General features: G+C 40.8%; 1 protein-coding gene across 1 annotated transcript in view; it reads left to right on the forward strand.

Annotated features, from left to right (window-relative positions):
• Nucleotides 1–19917, forward strand: part of LOC145402098 (ATP-binding cassette sub-family C member 5-like) — a 279936-nt gene that overhangs the window by 243629 nt on the left and 16390 nt on the right. The window contains exons 25-29 of the mRNA XM_080274212.1: nt 4734–4920; nt 9940–10029; nt 10494–10683; nt 11142–11301; nt 19044–19236. Coding sequence (XP_080130338.1) covers nt 4734–4920; nt 9940–10029; nt 10494–10683; nt 11142–11301; nt 19044–19236 — 820 coding nt within the window. The remainder of the gene's footprint in view (nt 1–4733; nt 4921–9939; nt 10030–10493; nt 10684–11141; nt 11302–19043; nt 19237–19917) is intronic.

Consider the following 19917-nt stretch of genomic DNA (forward strand, 5'->3'; position numbering starts at 1 on the left):
ACTCACACCCCCCTCTCTCATATACCTTTCCACCCCATCCCTCCATCTCATCCTCAGCCTCCCCCTCCCTCTTCCCCTTTCCACCTCACTCACATACACTCTCTTCGTCAGTTTTTCACCCTCCATCCTCTCCACATGGCCAAACCACCTCAGTGTATTCCCCCTAACGCTTCCTATCACATCCACATCCACACCACAACGCTCCTTTATATCCTCATTTGTCAGCCTGTCTCTCCATGTGACTCTACAGGCTCCTCGTAAATAACTCATTTCCACTACACTCACTCTTGACTTGTGTCCTTCCAGCAATGTCCAAGCTTCACTTCCATATGTTAGAGTTGGTATCACAATACTGCCATGTAGTAACTTTTTCACTTCCATGCTCACTTCCCTGCTTCTTATCATTGCTTTCAAGGAACCAGCAACCTTTCTTCCCTGCTGTACCCTTTCAAGCACTTCACCCTCCAAACCTCCATCCTTACTCATCACACTACCTAAGTACTGTACTTAAACGTACTCACATTTGCCAGTTCCTTACCATCCAACCTTGCTGTACATTCACTGACTTCACCTCTCTCAAAGACCATCACTTTACTCTTCCCTACATTCACCTTTAGATACTGTTTCTTACACACTCTCCCAAACTCTTCCACCAAGCCTTGCAGCTCTCCTTCGTCTTCACTCAACAACACAGTATCGTCTGCAAACGACAGTACAGGGAGTTTCCAAACACTACCCTCTCTCACCAGGGCCACTTCAACATCCACTACCCTACCTTGTACCTCTTTTATTACCCCATCCATGTACAGATTGAACAACCATGGAGACATGACACATCCCTGTTTCAACCCAACCTTCAAAGAGAAAAATTCACTCAGTTCACCATCCACACGCACTGCAGCCTTAGCACCATCATACATACTCTTCACAGCATTCAACAACTTCCCATCTACTCCATATATTCTTAATACTTTCCACAATCCTTGTCTATCCACCCTGTCATATGCTTTCTCCAAATCCATGCGGAAGTGTAAACAATAAAATAAATCACTAAGGATGAGTTGATGCAAAAATCTTCCAGACGATTTAAAATACATTGCTGTGTGACCACCATCCATCTTGATTCCATTCTGATTCTGTCATTGTGATGTAATCCAGGTTTGATATTGTAAGCAATCTCATTTTGATGTTTCCTTTTAAGCAACCACATTCTGATGATATTTCTTTGCAAGCAACCTTATCTTGACTTAATATAGGTACAACACCAATTTTCCAGCACCCCTGGTTTCAGAACCTTTTTCAATGAACCATTTTGCTGGACTAACTGGAGCCACATATGTCACATAATATTTCAACAGGTGCCAACAGAAGTCACGTATAATAATTTACCAGTACACCTCTGATCCATTATTGTTCAGTGTAATCATGCTTTTGTTCGAATTTAATTTTTTTATGGAACAACTGAGCCTGGTTTATTAACAAGCTGCCTGACAAGTCCTCATCATCTGAAGCTGTCGAAAACATTCCAGCATCACGTGATTGTGATCAGTACTCTTACTGTCTTTCATAGTTTTTCTAATGTTCATTTTCTTCTTTGAATCACTGTCTGTATAGACTTCCAGTATTTTTCCCTTTTCTTCTTATATCATAAGCAGTTGAAGAGCCAGTATTATATGTGTCACAGCTTCTGCATGGGAACACCACGGTCAAGTTTTTTCAACATTTGTATCTTACCCTGCATTTATTGTTTTTGTCTTTAGCATAATAAAAATGTCTTACTACATTAAGTCCCCCCTAATAGTTGTTCATGTACCACTGTGATCAGACAGGGGAGTGAAAATATATGTGAAGATGCTGTGCCTAGTGCAGTATGTCACTAGGTAGCTACATATTGGTAACTATGGTAACGGCATGCCTCGTGGCAACTGGCTGCCACACACAAACATCCCCATATGTGATGATAATTTATGTACTCCTCACTCATTTATGAAGTGTCCCAGAAGGTCCAGGGATTGAAATAGTCTTTGGATTTAATTGTGATAGTAATTAAGAATGAACTGGTGATGATATATTTAAGGGTAAACTTAACTAAAAGATCAAGAAGTGTTATGAGAAGTGTCATATTCACAAGAACAGAAATTGATAGTTATGAATTATTAATTGTGAGAATGGCACATTCACAAACAAAATACATTGATAACAATGCTAGTTCACAAAGTTAGGAGAAATATTGAGAGAAATTGGTCGTCTGGTTCATGATTGAGAGGAGCAGAATTGGTGTAAACATTTGCTTATCCATTCCCTCCAGTCTTTTTAGGGGTTATTATTTGAATATTAGGCAAAAAAGTGAGTGTAAACTTGGGGCCATAAACCAGTTAACATTTATTCCCATTTATTGCTTTATTTGGTTATTGAGTTTTGTCATTGTGGTAGTTTGGCAGACCAATTAACCACAATCAGAGATGTTTGATTGTATTGGCATATGCTGATATTTAATGCATCACACCACCACTGACACTGGCATCTCTCCTAAAAACCATAGCTAGTGTTAAATGTAAGTAAAACAAGATAAGAATCAGGTAAAATATAGGGATCACCACCAAGATATGCAGTGCAAGCAATCCAGGTAATCATGCACTACACTGAACACTATCTGTAAACAAGCGTAGTGGGCACAAGAATTTCAAGTATCATCTCTTAATTTTGCCCAGATTAAAAGAGGTGCCAGACCAAATGATACTGGAAAATTGTTGTTGTACCAGTATTTCCTTCTAAACAACATTACTGACTTAGTATTTCCTTGCAAGCAAACTCATCTTGGGTTGTCATGTCCTTGTACACAACCTCATCCTGACGTAAGACAGGAGACCCTCAATGTACGTGCCCTCCTGTTAAAAAAAAAAAAAAAAAAAAAAAAAAAAATCTAGTTCCATTTACACAGAAAAATTGTTGATCTACAAACCATTAATGCATGCTGGCATTTAAAATACTTACCAAGACAAGCTTGTGAAGAATCTAGTGGGAGAGACTTTAAAAAGAGTTCTGAGGCCTTGCCGCAGCCCTGGAGAAGTTAGAGGTACTGTTTAGCTCCATCCTCCGATCTCCCAGCCATGGATAACCCTCCCAAAATAACAATTACTTCATTGTTTGCCAAGGCGAGCCAAAATTCCACTTATTGGCTGCATATTACCTTTATATTCTATTTTATGAACTGTTTGTTAAGCCTAGTACTGTAATGATCAGTGTGTTTTTATGCATGTGTTTGGTGAGCATGAATAGGGACTCTGAGAAAATTCTGGGATGTCACTTCTCTGCCTCTCATATTAGCCAAATAACTGTGGTTCTTTCGGCATGATTTACATGTTTCCATTTACATGGTAGTTTTTATACCTTCTCCCCATTTTAGCCATGTAAACAGAAATTTTTTTTTGTATTTCCTTGTACACAACCTCACCTTGACCAGATATTTCATTGTTCAAAACTTATGATATTTTCTTGTACACAACTTCATATTGACCCAGTTCATTCTTAGCTCCCAACACAGCGTTCCTTAAATCTACAGCATCTTTGATGCATCCCTGTCTTGTCTTTCTCTCATCTATTCAGCATTATCCTAATTAATTTCCTTAGTTCTGTTTGATGTTGTCCTGACTTAGCTTTTTTTCTTCCTTATTTAACTTCATCTTTAATTCATTCCCTCTGCCACTGCAGCCTCGTCCATCACTGTCTGCAGACAAAAACTAGACATCATTTTATTTCTGCATGCAGTTTTTGTCTCTACTTTTTACTTCTCAAGCTACCTCATGTAGACCCCACACTGTCCCTCTTTGTGCATGAATCCTTTCTCCTTTGCATTATCCTGGTTCCGTGTGTCCCTGTGTGCTGTCTCATCCTTTCTCTGTTCTTCACTTCCAGTACAGCATTGTCCAGACTCATTCTGTCCCCCTCTGCATTCTCCTCTATTTTCTGTGCTGCCTTAATTGGCTCTATTTTGTTCTCTTATGCTATCTCATTTTGTCTGTGTTTTTAAATTCCTAATACAACCATCTCTACACCCCACTCTGGCCCCCTTTGTGAATTCATCCTTTGACATCCTAATAAAACTTTATCAACACCTCACACTGGCTCTCTTTGTGAGAGCATCCTTTTTTTTTTTTTTTTTTTTTTTTTTTTTTTTTTTTTTTGAACAATATCCCAACTCATTACATTCTGTTATGTTATCTGATCTCGACTCAGGTCTCTCCTTCAGTATTATACAGTATTATTTCATGTATCCTCCTGTGCTATTTGATTATGACTTATTTGTATCCTCCAGTGTTATCTGATTATTGACTCATTTCTATCATCCTATGCTGTCTGATCTCTACAGTATTCATTTCCATCCTCCCATATTATCTGATTATTGACTCATTTCTATCATGATGTTCTGTTTGATCTCTACAGTATTATTTCCTTGCTTTTATGGTATTTGATATCAACCCATTTCTATCCTCCCTTGCTGTATATTCAACTAATTTCAGTCTTCTTGTGCTCTCTGATGTGAATTTGTTTCTATTGGAATATTCTGTCTGATCTTGACTCATTTCTGTCTTCATTTCCTCTTTGATATATACTCATGTCTGTCCTCCTGTGCTGTCTGATATCACCTAGTTCCTATTCTCATTTGCTATCTGATCCCAACTAGTTCCTGTTGTTCCTTGCTTTCTGATCTCAACTTATATCAATCTCCTCAGAATGTACAGCTTCCTAGATAAGCACTCTGTCTCGCTGCTGGTGTTTCGACTGTCCAATCGGTGGTTCACATACCGTATGGATCTGATGGCAATTATGGTTACCCTCTCCATCACCATCATCTGCGTCTTCACCAAGGGCATAGTCTCCACAGCCAGTGCAGGACTTGCACTGTCAACAGTTAATGGGGTGAGTTGTTGAGGGAGGGAGAACAGCATAAAAACATTATAATAGTTGTTGAACATTTTAGTGATAATGGTAATGGCTCTGTTGTTGTTAGTAATGATGATATACAAAGTGCCTGACAAGAACACAACTGCCTGTTTAATGTAGAATTTGATTGGGGCAGGGAGAGTCTTATGGTATTTGAACTAATGCTCTCCCACACTTTTAGATTGAGTGGGAGTTGGTTTTGTTTGTTTCATTTTAAAAGATTTTATACATGATTGCATGTGTCAGCCTTGTTCAGTGGATGCCAGCTTTCCATGCCACACAATCTCTTACATTATCTAAGTTCAAACCCCTGAGATCATTTTGTAGAACCTCATTCCAAGTACTTTTTTAAGTCCGTGTCTTAGTACTTTACCCTCTAATCCACATTCACACTCATAGATCTTTTGATCCAGGGTTCATCCTCCATTCTTTCCATATGTCCTGACGACATCAATCTCTCTCTTATAATTTGCTTTACCGATGCTTTCATTTCCTAGCTGATCTTTTGGCTACTGTTGATATGCAGTTTTGTCATTCAGGGAAACACTACATATCCATTTGGTCATCCTAATCTCTCTGTATGCTCAAGCCTATATGGAAAAACAAAAAAGTAACTGACAGGACATGGTTTAAAATAAAAATGACAGGACGAAAATGGGCAAGGCACCAGAGAGACCTAAGATAGTGTCTGAAATGTTGAAAGCATCTGGTTCCAGGCATGAGGTATTAAAGGAGGGTATTGTACCAGATGAGTGGTTGAAAAATGTGATAGTGAAAATTTATAAAGACATGGATGATACACTGGACCGGAGTTACTACAGGAACCTAAAATCGTCAGACCATACGTCAATATTTGGGAGAGTTACTGAGAGCGTGGTCGAGGAGAGAGTCAGCATAAATGAAGTGCAGTTTGAGTTCATGCTGGCATGAGAAACTATAGATGCTCTCTTTAAACAACATCCTGAAAAGTTTTTGGTAAAGAAGAGAAAACTGTACTGTCTTTGTGGACCTGAGAAGACCATCTACAGGGTGCCCAGGCATGTGTTACAGTGGGCTATTAGAAAACTGCGAGTTGATGAGTGGATTGTCAGAGTGGTTTTGAAACTACATGAAGGAGCAAAAGCCTCAGTGAATGAGTGATGAACTTTGTGATGAATTTCTGTGAATTTGGAGTTCATCAGGGGTCTCTCCTGAGCCCATTCCTGTTAAGTTTGGTTTTGAAAGTGTTGGGGAGTTGTTCTATCTATCTATCTATTGCCAGACGCCTCATATGCTGTTAATCTTGAATTGATTGCTGATGGTATGAAGGGAACAGAGGAAAAGTTTGATAAGGACGGAAATGACATGGAAGCCAGGGGTTTTAGGGTGAATGTGAATAAAATCATGGTAATGGTCAGTAGGGTGGATGGTGACTCAGTGATGGTAAGTGGAGAATGTCTTTGTGGGTATGGGCAGAAAGTGGGTGACTTAGTTCTGTGTCATGGCTGTAACAGATGGTGCACAAGAGGTGCAGTGATGTGCAGGGTAGGTTGCAAAATATTGTGAACTTTGTGTGTGGAATATGTATAGGAATCATGTAAAAGCATGTAAAAGAGATAGTGTAGAGTTTAGTGGCATTTCCCTTTAGTATGTGAAAGGATGTTGCAGTTTAGGTTATATTATCAGAGCCTGGGTGGAGTGGAGGCCAGCTTCATTACAGTCAATCAATCAATCAGTCATCTCCTGTGGCACCCTCGGGGATGCATAGGGCCTCGATGAACTCACACCACCACATCCTATCTTGTGCTAACTCCTCAAGATCTCCCCAACACTCATCTCCAGCTTCCCGTCTCATTGTCCTCACCCACGTCTCTTTTGGCCTTCCTCTACCTCTCCTACCAAGTGCCACCCACCCTGGTGTACCTCGTACTATTCCCTGTCTCCTATACACATGTCCTAGCCACTTCCATCGGGAGAACCTAACATATTCATCGACCGGCTGCACTCCCGTTATTTCTCTGATTCTACTATTTGGTATCCTTTCCCACCACTTAACTCCTAATATTCTTCTAAGTGCTTTGTTTTCAAACACCAAGAATTTATTTTCCATAGTCACTGTGCTGTACCAAGACTCGTGTCCATAAATTAAGATACTCCTGACCATTACCTTATAAAGTTTGATTTTTGTATGCACAGAAAAACTGTTATTATTCCAAATATTTTTAAGCATTCCCATTGCCTGATTAGCCTTCTTTAACCTTTCCTCGAATTCAAAGTTCAAAGAACCATCCTTGGCTAAATAAGTACCTAAATATTTAAACCTATCAACTTGCTTTACAACCATACCTCCAGTTACACATTCCTGCACATTTTCCATATTCATATTGATTATTTCAGTTTTTCCACAATTAATAACCAAACCCACCTTGCGACCTTCACTCACCAAACAGTCCAACACTCTCTGCATCTCTTCTGGCCTATCACAAATCAAAACTATATCATCTGCATAATCTAAATCCAAAAATTTCCTGTTCTCTCCCCAAAGTATACCTGCACCGGTTTCTGTTCCAACGCGTTTCATAATGTAATCAATGACCAATATAAATAGTAAAGGCGATAGAACACCACCTTGAATTACTCCGGACTTGACTTCAAACGAATCACTCAGACAACCATCAACCATCACTTTACAAAATGTGTCCTCATGCATGTTCATAATGACCCTCACAAACTCCTCTGGTATTCCATAATGTCTCATGATCTTCCCCATAGTCTCTCTTGAAACACTATCAAAAGCCTTTTCAAAATCAACATAACAAAGACTTAACGGTACTCTCATTTCATTAACTTGCTGCATCAAATGCCTAACTATAAAGGTCTGATCATTGCAACCACGTCCCTTTCTAAAACCAGCCTGTTCATCCCCCAGAATACCCTCAACCACCGGCTCCAACCTGTTTAACAACACTCTACTGAAAACTTTCAAAGCTATCGGTGACAAAGAGATTCCCCTCCAATTATCACATTCACTCAGGTCTCCCTTCTTCGGAACTTTAACAATTACACCGTTCTTCCAAACTGATGGTAGTAACCCCGTCACCCATATCTTATTGAATAGCTTGGTCAAGATCATTATTAATCTATCCCCCTCCACTTTAAACATTTCCGGAAATAAACCATCCTCCCCTGGTGCCTTATTATTCTTTAACTGTTTTACTGCTTTCTCCACTTCTGCAAGCCTCAACTCTCCTGTTTCTATATTTAAATCTTCCTGAGCAGACGGTATATGCTCTTCTGGTGGTATTGGTCTATTAATAACTGTCTCAAAATGCTCTTTCCATTTATTTTTAATATCTCCATCTTTGGTCAATAAATTTCCTTCCCTGTCTCTAACTGGTATTTCCTTGCATTTACCTGCATTACCACTCAGTTCTCTAATCGATTCATATGCTATTCTTTGACTCTGTCCATCATTTTTGTTTATTAAGATTTCAGTCTCTGCAACCTTTTCATCCACACATCTTCTTTTATCTCTCCTAGCTAACCTTCTTACTTCTGAATTCAAACTCCAGTACGCAGAAATGACTAGAAGCATAGAGAATTGTTAACACTCTTGATAATGAGAGACTCTCACTTCACAAGAAGGGGAAAGTGTATGCTGCATGTGAGAGAAGTGTATGTTGTATGGTAGTGAAACACAGCCATTAAAGGATGGGGCTGTTAACAGCTTAGAGCAAACTGGGATGATGATGATGGTGAGATGGACTGAGTAATGCTTCTTTAAAGAACAAGTTATACAGTACAGTGCAGCACTGAGGGAACATTTTGATATAAAGAATATTAGTGATGTGTTGTGAGCAAGATGACTTTGATGGTCTGGACATGTGTAGAGAATGGAGGAGGTTAGTTGGATGATTAGAGTTATGAATAAAAATGTTGAAGGCCTAGTGCCAGGGGACAGATCTAAGAAAACAGTGGGTGAAATCTGACTTAAAAACTTCAGGGTAAAGCAACTAACCAGAGATGCTGTAAAAAAATCAAGCAGCCTAGAAAATGGCCATCAGGTGACCAAGGTTTGCGTATGATTTGATGGATTTAATGGCCGAGGTCTTTTTAAAATTAAATTTTATGTAGTTAGGTTGTCATCCAGGTTATCTGAGCAGATTTTCATCTCCTTTCCATTTACAGTAGTTGACTTCCTTGATTTATATCTTGCTGTCATATCCTCTGCAGTCAGTGGAACCTCCACACATTCTTTAACAGTTTCATTTCTTCTTCTCTCACTTTTATCTTTCTTGTTATAACAAATGCCATACAAAAATGTGACACTGTTATACTCATTTTGTCACCAACACACTTCCATGCAGTCCTCTTGCAACGTCTGTGCTCAGTACTATAGGTATGGTGTTTTGTATGAAGGGCTTCATAGCACTGGCCACTTTCCTTGGGCAAATGTATTCTCCACTTCACTTACACACCTCTACTTTTTGGTTGTACTCAGAGTTACTTAAACTCTTCCACCAATTCAGAACTATCTCATTTTCCCAACATATCACACTGCAAGCAATTTCTTTCACAGTAACGATCCATTTACTGACTGCAGATACTTCACAAGCCTCACAGTCCATAATATTCACAAAGCTCTGCTTTAGTTTCCAGTGACCCCATTCACTGTTAGCAAACGGTGGAACATCATTTCTGTGCATCATAAATCTAATACAACATTCATTGATCACATCCTTTTCCATGACTGGCTTTAACCTTTCATAATATTAATAATGTACTGAAATCTTTGCCTCTTCACTGTGTTATATTATTTGTTTGTCTTTCCTACATGTTTTCTCCATCATCTACCTTTAAGCAAATACTTGATTCTTGAATCCTTTGCCATTCCTGAAACCACCCTGTCTGTCACTTATCAGATAACCTGTTACCATCCTTCCCTTCCTTGTTCTTATAATTCCATGTTCTTTGCCTTCAACATTAAGCAGACTAATTCCATGATCTTTTTTGCAGGTGTGTGTGTTTATCCCCTTTCTGATGCGAATGAAGTCAGAATTTCAGTCTCGCATCACTTCTGTGGAGCGCATCATTGAGTATGCCTATGTAAGTACTGTATAGCAAAACCCTTTTACTTACGTAACTCTTTGATTATAGTGATGCATCGTTTGGTTTATTCAGAGCAGAAAGGGCCTCTCTCACTTAAAGGATCAAGTTTATATTAGCAGATCTCTAGTGATTGTAAAATCTAATGATTTACCAAGCTTGAATATTAGCATCTTTAAATATGAATTTTTTTCTTCTTGTTATTAAGCTTAGTAAGGAGGTTAATGTAATTGTTTCCAAGTGCTTCTCTACAAGAAGCCTGTCATAGATAAAATATGACAGTAGAAAGAATATGAGGGTTTAAAGGATATCATCATGTACTTGAAAATTATGTTGAGGAGGGTATGTAATGGAGCCTCAGTGAATGGTCCCCCAATCTCAGCAGGAACTGAGTCCCCATGACAGAATAAAATGCAGTATATGAGTATCTTCTGGAACCTTACTGAATTTCCTCAAAATCTCAGGAGCTGCCAAGTGAAGCCCCACGAGAGATAGCCTCAACCAGGCCAACGCAGGACTGGCCATCACACGGAGCAATCGAGCTGCGGGATGTGAAGCTGCGATATCGACCAGAGCTCCCCCTGGTGCTGCATGGCATCACAGCATCCATCAGAGCTGGCGAGAAGATTGGAATCGTTGGCAGAACTGGTGCAGGTGGGGAAGACTGGCAACTGAGATATGATACAGCCACCTTGTCTGATTAGCATACCTTTTATTGCCTACTTCAGTTTCTTCCATCATCTTTCATTTACCTTGTCAAACTCTCAGCTGTCATCTGACTTCCTCCAGCTTCAGCTTCCTCACCTCTGTACCCCTCTTCTCTCCTCCCACTTTATCTTTTCTTGAAAATGAACAGACCAATTGATGGTCATGTAAAAGTAAATTAACAAGATAAGTGATTATTTGTAAGTTTGTTCTTTCTGAGTAATCTGAAGATATAGCTGATTGAAATGCAATATTTTCAAGATGTCCACTGTGATGGACACTGTGATGTCATTAGTCAGCTGGCTTTAATAAGTAGACGGTGGAAGTTGAGTCTGTGTATCGGTCTCCTTCCCTCCCATATACTATCATCTTCCATCACACCCTCAGACTCACATTCCACCCCACAGGCAAGTCTTCACTTATCTCAACTCTGTTGCGTCTGTGTGAACTAGACAGTGGGGTTGTGGAGGTGGATGGCATTGACATTAGTACCCTAGGACTCCATACCCTGCGCTCCAGCATCTCTGTCATTCCCCAGGATCCTGTGCTTTTCCAGGGAACCATCAGGTTTGTGTGTGTGTGTGTGTGTGTGTGTGTGTGTGTGTGTGTGTGTGTGTGTGTGTGTGTGTGTGTGTTACCCAGTTGTATTTACCTAGTTGTAGTATACAGGATTTGAGCCAAGCTTGTGTAGCTGTGTCTCCATATCTTAAATTATCCAGTCTACTTTTAAATACATGAATATTCATTGCTTGCACCACCTCCTTTTCAAGACAATTCCAAATGTTCATACTTCTATTTGAAAACTAAATTTTTTCACATCATTGATGCATCTATTCTTCTTCACTTTATATTTATGTACTCTTGTCCTTCCATCATCATCCACAAATCTTCTCTATCCACCTTTTCCAGTTTTTTAACTCCTTTAAACATTGTAATAAAATCTCTATTCTCTCTTCTCTCACTGAGTGTTGGCAGCTTCTTCAATCTCTCTTCATAAGACAGTTCTCTCAGACTTAGTATCATCCTAGTCACCATTCTCTGTATCTTTACCAGTTTTCATGCATGCTTCTTTAAATGAGGTGATCATATCACTGCTGCATACTCTAATTTTGGTCTTATGGACACAATTTTCTCTCTAAACATTTCCTCATCCAAACAGCTGAGAGTGACTTTCATACTAGCCATCAGTCTATATGGTATTGTATAAGGGGAAGGGTGGTGCCCTGGAAAGGGGAAATTATAGAGGCAGAAAACTTTTGGACCAGATAATGAACATAATGGAGAAAGTCCTAGAAGGTATGATCAGGGAAAGTTTGAATATCAGTGAGACACAGTTTGTGTTTGTCAGGCAAAGTGATCACTGATACCAAATTCATTGTCCAACAGTATCAGAAAAATTACACAGGAAAGGAAAGGGACTGTACTTTGTTTTTGTTGAGCTGGAGATGGCCTTTGACAAACTCCCATGAGAGGAAGTAAGATGGGGATTGAGAAAGCTTAGGATTGAGGAGTGGCTGGTTAGATTGGTTTTGGCTCTGTATGTGAGTGTTCACACCCAGGTGAGAATGAATGGAGGTATCGGTGATGAGTTTTCCGTTAATGTTGGCATGCATCGGGTATCAGTGAGACACAGTTTGTGTTTGTCAGGCAAAGTGATCACTGATACCAAATTCATTGTCCAACAGCATCAGAAAAATTACACAGGAAAGGAAAGGGACTGTACTTTGTTTTTGTTGAGCTGGAGATGGCCTTTGACAAACTCCCATGAGAGGAAGTAAGATGGGGATTGAGAAAGCTTAGGATTGAGGAGTGGCTGGTTAGATTGGTTTTGGCTCTGTATGTGAGTGTTCACACCCAGGTGAGAATGAATGGAGGTATCGGTGATGAGTTTTCCGTTAATGTTGGCATGCATCGGGTCAGTCTTGAGCCCCTAATTGCTTGTCGTGATTCGTGAAGCTCTCTCACGTGACATCAGAAATGGACTCATGGGAAATGTTGTTTGTTGATGACTTGCTGTTGATTGCTGAAAATGAAAGGAAGGTGTAGGAAAGATTAGGAAATGGAGGGATGGAATGGGGCACGAGGGTTTGAGAGTAAATGTGGATAAAACAAAAGTATTGATATCCAGGGCTGGTGGCTATACTGCAAAGCAGAGAGAGAGTGTGGCCATGTGCAGTTTGCCACATGGGTGTGGAAAGTAGCTCCATTTTGTGCAGTGTTTATGAAAAGTGGATGCCCAAGAGATGTAATGGTATTAGAGGCAGACTACCAAATACTGTAATGTTGATTTTGTGTGTGCAGTATGTCAGGGAGAGCATGTAGAGATTGTCAGGTATGGAAGGCTTGATCTTGCTGGATAGTCTCGAGTGTATGGAGGAGTTTTGTTATGTAGGGAACATGTTATGTGCAGGAGCTGGGGCTCTATCTAGCACTGTTGCTTGGGTAAGGAGTGCTGTTGTCTCCCCTAACACTGAGAGGGCTCTCCCTCCGTGATAAAGGATCAAAATATGCATTACTTGTTAGAAGTGCAATGCCGTATGGTAGTGAGACCTGGGCAGTAAAGGAAGAGGATATTCATAGACTCAGACGTACAGAAATGACATTGATTAGATGGCTGTCGTGTCCTTGAATTGAGGCCTGGGAGGGCTAGGATTGCGATTGAAGAGTTGGGAGGAAGAATGGAGCTGAACTGTATTGGTGTTGAGATGAGGAAGGGTTGATTGAGATGGTTTGGGCATGTTAAGAGGATAGAGGATGACAGTTGGACGTGGCAGATGAGAAATATGAACACTGGGGGTATGGTTGCAAGAGGCCGACCTAAAAAGACCTGGGATGAGGTCAAAGAGCGCAATCTCAGAGATAAAGGACTGAACGAGGTCAAAGAGCGCAATCTCAGGGATAAAGGACTGAATAGGGAGGCTGCCAGATATCATGCAGCGTGGAGAGCCGTCATTAGGTGACCAAGGTCGATGCATGTGAACATGTTGGAGCCATTATAATTGCTACGATTTGAATTATTTATATGCTTCTCTTAAGATGGATTATCTTTTATGGCCACTCCTAGATCTTTCTCTTCCCATGCTTTGCTGACCCTCTCTCTTTCCAGTATATACTCATAACAAGGTCTTTCGCTGCTTCTTCCCATTTCTAAGGCATGGCATTTTCACCATAAACTCCATTTTCTAAATCTGGCACCAACTGCACAACTTATCCAAATCATATTGCAACTCCTCACAGTTGTTACTGTTCTGGATTAACTTCATAGTTGTTGCAGCATGTGCAAACATGTTCTTATCACTGCTTAAGGTTTCTGTCATATAATTTACATACTGTATATCACAAACATAATAGGAGCCAAAACTGAGCCTTGAAGCACACCATTAGTCACACCTTTTCCATTTGTCTTTCCACTAAATAATTTTCCATCCATTTTAGCAATTTTCCATTCACTCCTCCAATACCCTTTAATTTCTATAGCAGTCTTTGTGTGTGTGTTCTTACCTAATTGTATATTTACAGGAATGAGCCAAGCTCCTACTGTCCCATGTATTAAACCATTTTTATCATGCATATCCTTAAATTTATGAATTGTTTTGGCACACACTATTTCATTTGGTAGTGCATTCCACTGATCAGTTGTCCTATTTGGGAAACTAAATTTCCTTACATCTTTATCGCCTCTTTTTATGCAGTTTTTTGCAGTGTCCTCTTGCTGATGCTTCCCCATAGGTTATATACTCATTTATGTCTATTTTCTCCTTCCCTGATATGCATTTATAGAGCATAATCATGCCTCCTCTTTTCCTTCTCTCCTGTAGTGTTGGCAGATTCAGTTTTTCCAGTCTTTCTTCGTAACTTAAATCCCTCAAGCTTGATACCCATCTTGTAGTGGCCCTTTGAACTTTTTCAGTCTTATCTATTGTTTCTTGAGATGAGGATTCTAGACTACTGATGCATACGCCATTGGACGGACTGTCGGTGCAGCAACGATGGCAGCAAGTCCAGCAATGCCCTCTTCACCTGCTCCAGCCTTCGACCCATTGAGGGGGGCTGATGGTGCAGGTTTCCAGTCGCCATGGGCCCAGACCACCTCGGGTACAGTGATCTGATATAATGTGAGGGCTGGGATTGGATTCATCCGGCACCTGGACACTGGCGCTGATGTATTTGTACACCGCCTGGGGATCGTTGCTCCCACTTCACGAGGCCGGAAACACTCATTGCACGAGGGCGAGTCACTTGTGTTCCATCTTCTACAGACACCGAAGGGTCCTGAGGCTATTGACGTCACCGGGCTGGGGGGTGCAGCTGTGCAGGGCTCTGCTCATGTACAGCGGCGCTGGCCCAGGGATCCTCGGTGCACTGGGGAGATTGAGACAATTGTCACCATGTGCATCACGATGGCGTGGGTATTTTACGGCAGTGACAAGGCGGCGATGCCCGTTCTTCTCCCACAGATATTTGAGAAGAACGAGCATCTGCACATTGTCATCCCACAATGCTTCGCCCGCGATGTACATCCTGCACCTTGTTAAGAGTGTCATGCCTCTGAGCTGCAGTCTTCCAAACCCCGCACAACACCGCGGAAAGGCTGCAGCTAGATGCTCCCCTCAACAGAGCGACTGCTGCCACCGCCACTACCACCTCTGCACCACCAATGGACGCCATCGATTCCACACCCCCAGACAATTCCCGCCGCTCGCCATCAGTAGCCGAGGAAAGGGCTCCTTCTCCTGTCCCTTCCACCGACCGGGAAGAAGAGGATCCCCCTTCCCCCCCAACTCCATCACCTGCTGCTGACAGAGAGCCACAGAAGAAGAAGAAGAACAAGAAGGGGAAGAAAACCAGGCCACCTCCAACCGACAAGATGGAGACTGACCATCCCATGTCTCCATCTCCTGCCTGCACCACCCCCGCCGAACAATTTCATTGCATATTGTCCTGTATTCCACCCCTTCCTTCCAAGACTCGCACCTTCCTTGAGTCTTTATTGCAGGATCAGATCTTCGACTATCAGGATTGATATCTTGAGGCCAATTTTCGTGACGTTGCCGACTCCCTTAACTGCCTGCACTTCAACCGCCTCCAGTTTGAAGACCGACATGCAGACTGCCTGCTTGCCGCCAGCCAGAGCCATGCCAATGACGTCACCATATTGGACTACGTTGTCCCAACTATCCTGAAGTTCAGTAATGTGCTGACTAGCACCAGCTAGCCCTCGTCTACTCTACCCGTAGTTTTTCACTGGCGGGCCCATAGGCCCGCTTCCACTCTCACCTGTGTCAGGTGAAAAAATCTACAACAACAACAGGGTTGGTCTGATGAATGATGGTATCTTTCTCAGCAAGTCTTCATTTATGTATGTGAATGCCATTCTCATATTAGCAAGCAGTGTATACATGTTCTGTACCTTCTCAGTGATGTGGTCAGCTGGAGGTAGTCTGAATGATAATCACACCTAGGTCCTTCTCTCTTCCTGATATGTGTAGGGTTTTACTTCCTAACTTAAAATCCGAGTCTGGTCTTTTTCCACTTTTATCAAACATGATTACATGACACATGTCCACATTGAATTCCATTTGCCATGTATTACTCCATTCATGAAGTTTAATTCTTCATGTAGCTCTTTACGAGTCTGTGTTAGTAATTCTTCTTTGTATTTTTGCATCATCAGCAAACATATTTAGATAGCTTTCATTTCCAATGTTACTATCTATATCGTTTATATACACTAAAAGCATAATTGGTGCCAGCACTGAACCCTGAGGAATGTCGCTAGTCACTTCCCTCCATGATGAGAAATTTCCCCTTAGTACTGTTCTCATTTCCCTTTTTCTAAGGAAACATCCAACAGTACAGTTTGCCTTGGATTCCTCCTTGATGGTACAGTTTCCATAAAAGTCTTTGGTGCAGTACTTTGTCAATGCCTTCTTGAAATCTAGATAGATACTGTCCACCCACCCTTCTCTTTTCTGTAATGTTTCTGCAACTCTGTCATAGTAGCTTATAGATTAGTAATACATGATTTTCCTTTTCTGAAACCAAACTGCCTTTCTGTTATCATATTTTGTTCTTCTAGATGGTTTGCCCAAATTTTTCTTATCAGTTTTTCCAGTATCTTACGACACTGGTTAGTGATGCTTGTTGGTAGTTGAATAGATTTTGTCTATTCCCTTTCATGAATAAGGGAACAATGTTTGCTTTCTTTCATATATCAGGTAGTTTACCTTGACCCAAGGATTCTTTGAATATTAAAGATAATGGTCTACTTAACTCCTTTGCACATTCATGTAGCACCAAACATGAAATTTCATCAGGACCATTTGCCTTTCCTTTGTCTAATATACTTAATTCCTCCTGTATTTCTTTTTCTGATACTTGTATATCTGGTAATATGTGTGGGCATGTATGTTCCATATCATCCCTCTCAAAATGATTTTCTTCTGTAAAAACTGATTCGAAATTTTTATTTAGCGCTTCACAAATATCCTTCTCTTGTGTATAGTTGAACCCCTCGTCCATAATGGATTGTATTTTATTTTTTACTTTGGTTTTGCTTTGGATGTAGCTGTAAAATAGCTTTGGTTGATCACTGCTTTTTTTATTATGTCTTCCTCAGACTGTCTTTGGGCTTCTCTCCTTATTCTTGTATGTTTGTTTCTTGCCTGTTTATAGTTGTTATATGCACTTTCACTATTGTGTTCTTCTCTGTCTATTCCACAATGTCTCCTTTTTTCTTTTGATTTTTTTATATTCTTTGTTAAACCATTTCTTTATTTTCATATCTTCTTCTTTGTGCTGAGGGATGTAATTTGTGTGTGTGTGTGTGTGTGTGTGTGTGTGTGTTTGTATACCTATTTGTATTTACCTATTTGTAGTATACAGGAATTGAGCAATGCTCGTGTTGTCCTGTCTCAGTATCCACATTTATCAAGTCTACTTTTACACACATGAATGTTTTTCACCTGCTCCACCTCTTCGTCTAAGTCGTTCCAGATTCTTATATATTTAATATACCTAATTGTGATATACAGGAAATGAGCTCGTGGGATCCTGTCTCTGTTTCTTAATAAGTCAAATTTAGCTTTGAACTCGTTTAAGTTTTTAGACTGGACGATCTCTTTGTCAAGGCTATTCCACAGGTCTGTACTTCTATAAGGAAAACTATATTTCTTAATATCCTTCAAGCAGCTTAACTTCATCAGTTTCATTCCGTGTCCTCTTGTTGCTCTCTTATCCCATAAAAACAGATCTTCTCGGTCAATTTTATCTACTCCTATCATGGTCCTGAACAATGCAATCATGTCTCCCTTCTTTCTCCTTTCCTCTAAGGAAGGCAAATCCATCTTTTTCCAGCCTTTCTCTGTATGACAGATCTGCCTGACTGGGGACCATCTTGGTTGCTGTTCTTTGTATTCTCTCAGTCTTGTTTATATCTTTTATTTTTGTGTGGGGACCTCACTACCACTGCATATTCTAACCTGGGGTGGATCATGGTCACTATCAATTTTTTCACCATCCCCTCATCCATATAATGAAATGCTACTCTTATGTTAGTCACGAGTTTATACGTCTCTCAAACTATCATGTTAATATGTTTTTCAGGTGACAAACTATCCTGGACCAGCACTCCCAAATCTTTCTCTTCTCTCGCTTTTGTGATTCATTCATTATCCATCAAATAATTCAGTGATGGCCTATTGGTACTTTTACCCATTTCCAATATTTTGCATTTCTTTGCGTTAAATTTCATTTCCCACATCCGGCTCCAATCATGTATCATATCCAGATCCTCCGGCAGCATTTTACAATCCTCCTCAACCATTACCTGCCTCATGATCTTTACATCATGAACAAACAGACTTGCATAACTGTTCACTCCATCTACCATATCATTTACGTAAACCAGGAACATTACTGGTGTCAACACCGAGGCTTGAGGGACTCCACTTGTTACTTCCTTCCATCCAGACATCCTATCCTTTATTACTGTCCTCATTTGTCTGTCTCTTAAAAAGTCTCTCATCCATTCCAGGAGTTTCCCCTTCAGTCCTCCATATATTTCCACATTAGTCTCCTATGGGGTACCTTGTCAAAGGTCTTCTCCTAGTCTAAATACTGTACACACAAATCCACCCAACCGTCTCTCTCCTGTACCACGTCAATCGCTCTTGAGTGTGTGTGTGTGTGTGTGTGTGTGTGTGTGTGTGTGTGTGTGTGTGTGTGTGTGCATGCATGCATGCATGAGTGTATGTTCAATGCATGTGCATATGATTACAGTATTTAACTGTTTAATGACCCACAATCAGGTATAATTTGGATCCCTTCGATGAGCACTGCGATGAGGCCGTTTGGCAGGCACTGGAACGGTCACACCTGAAGGCCATCATTGGGCGCACGGACCATGGCCTGTCATCAAAAGTGGAGGCTGCTGGGGAGAACTTTTCCGTTGGGGAGCGGCAGCTGATTTGTCTTACTCGGGCACTGCTCAGGAATAGCAAGGTGAGGGAAGAAAGGAGGGAGAAGAAGAGAATCATAGAAAGGGAAGGAGAAAAGTGAGGGGGGAAAATCAAACAGTGAGGGAAGTTAGAGGGAGCAGATGATTTATCGCACTTGGACACTGCTCGTGAACAGTGAAGTGAGGAAAGGAGAGAGGGAAGAAAGGGAGAAGGAATGAGAGGAAGGGAGAGAAGAGAGAAAAGCAGCACAGTGAAAGTTGATTTTTCTCATTGGGACAATGCTCAGGAATAGCAAGCTGAGACAGAGAGAGAGGGGGGGGGGGGATGAGGTGATGAAAAAGAAGGACGGAAAGCAAAAAGTAAGGAAAAATCACAATGAGGAATACTAAGAGAGGGTAAGGAGAAGGAAGGAGAGGAAGAGAGAGAGAGAAGGGATGAAGAAGAACAGTGAATGATAGAAAGAAGAAGGGGAGGAGAGAATGGGATAGAATAATAGGAGACGGGGAAGGATGAGGTTAGAGCATGTAAGTCAATGGGACTGGGAAGAAGATGAACAGGAGGAATAGAAGAAAAAGAGCAGATAGTGCAGGATGACAGATCATGTGAAAAAAGAATACAGGAAGAGGAGGAGATAAGGAAGAAATAGAGAAATGGGAGAAACATGAATGATTGTCTATAGGGAAGTAAAAATTTAAAAACAAGGAGATGGAATATATCATGGAAG

Source organism: Coenobita brevimanus, chromosome 57 (genome assembly GCF_032717465.1).
Source record: "Coenobita brevimanus isolate Jiangsu-jjx chromosome 57, ASM3271746v2, whole genome shotgun sequence".
Lineage (NCBI taxonomy): Eukaryota > Metazoa > Arthropoda > Malacostraca > Decapoda > Coenobitidae > Coenobita > Coenobita brevimanus.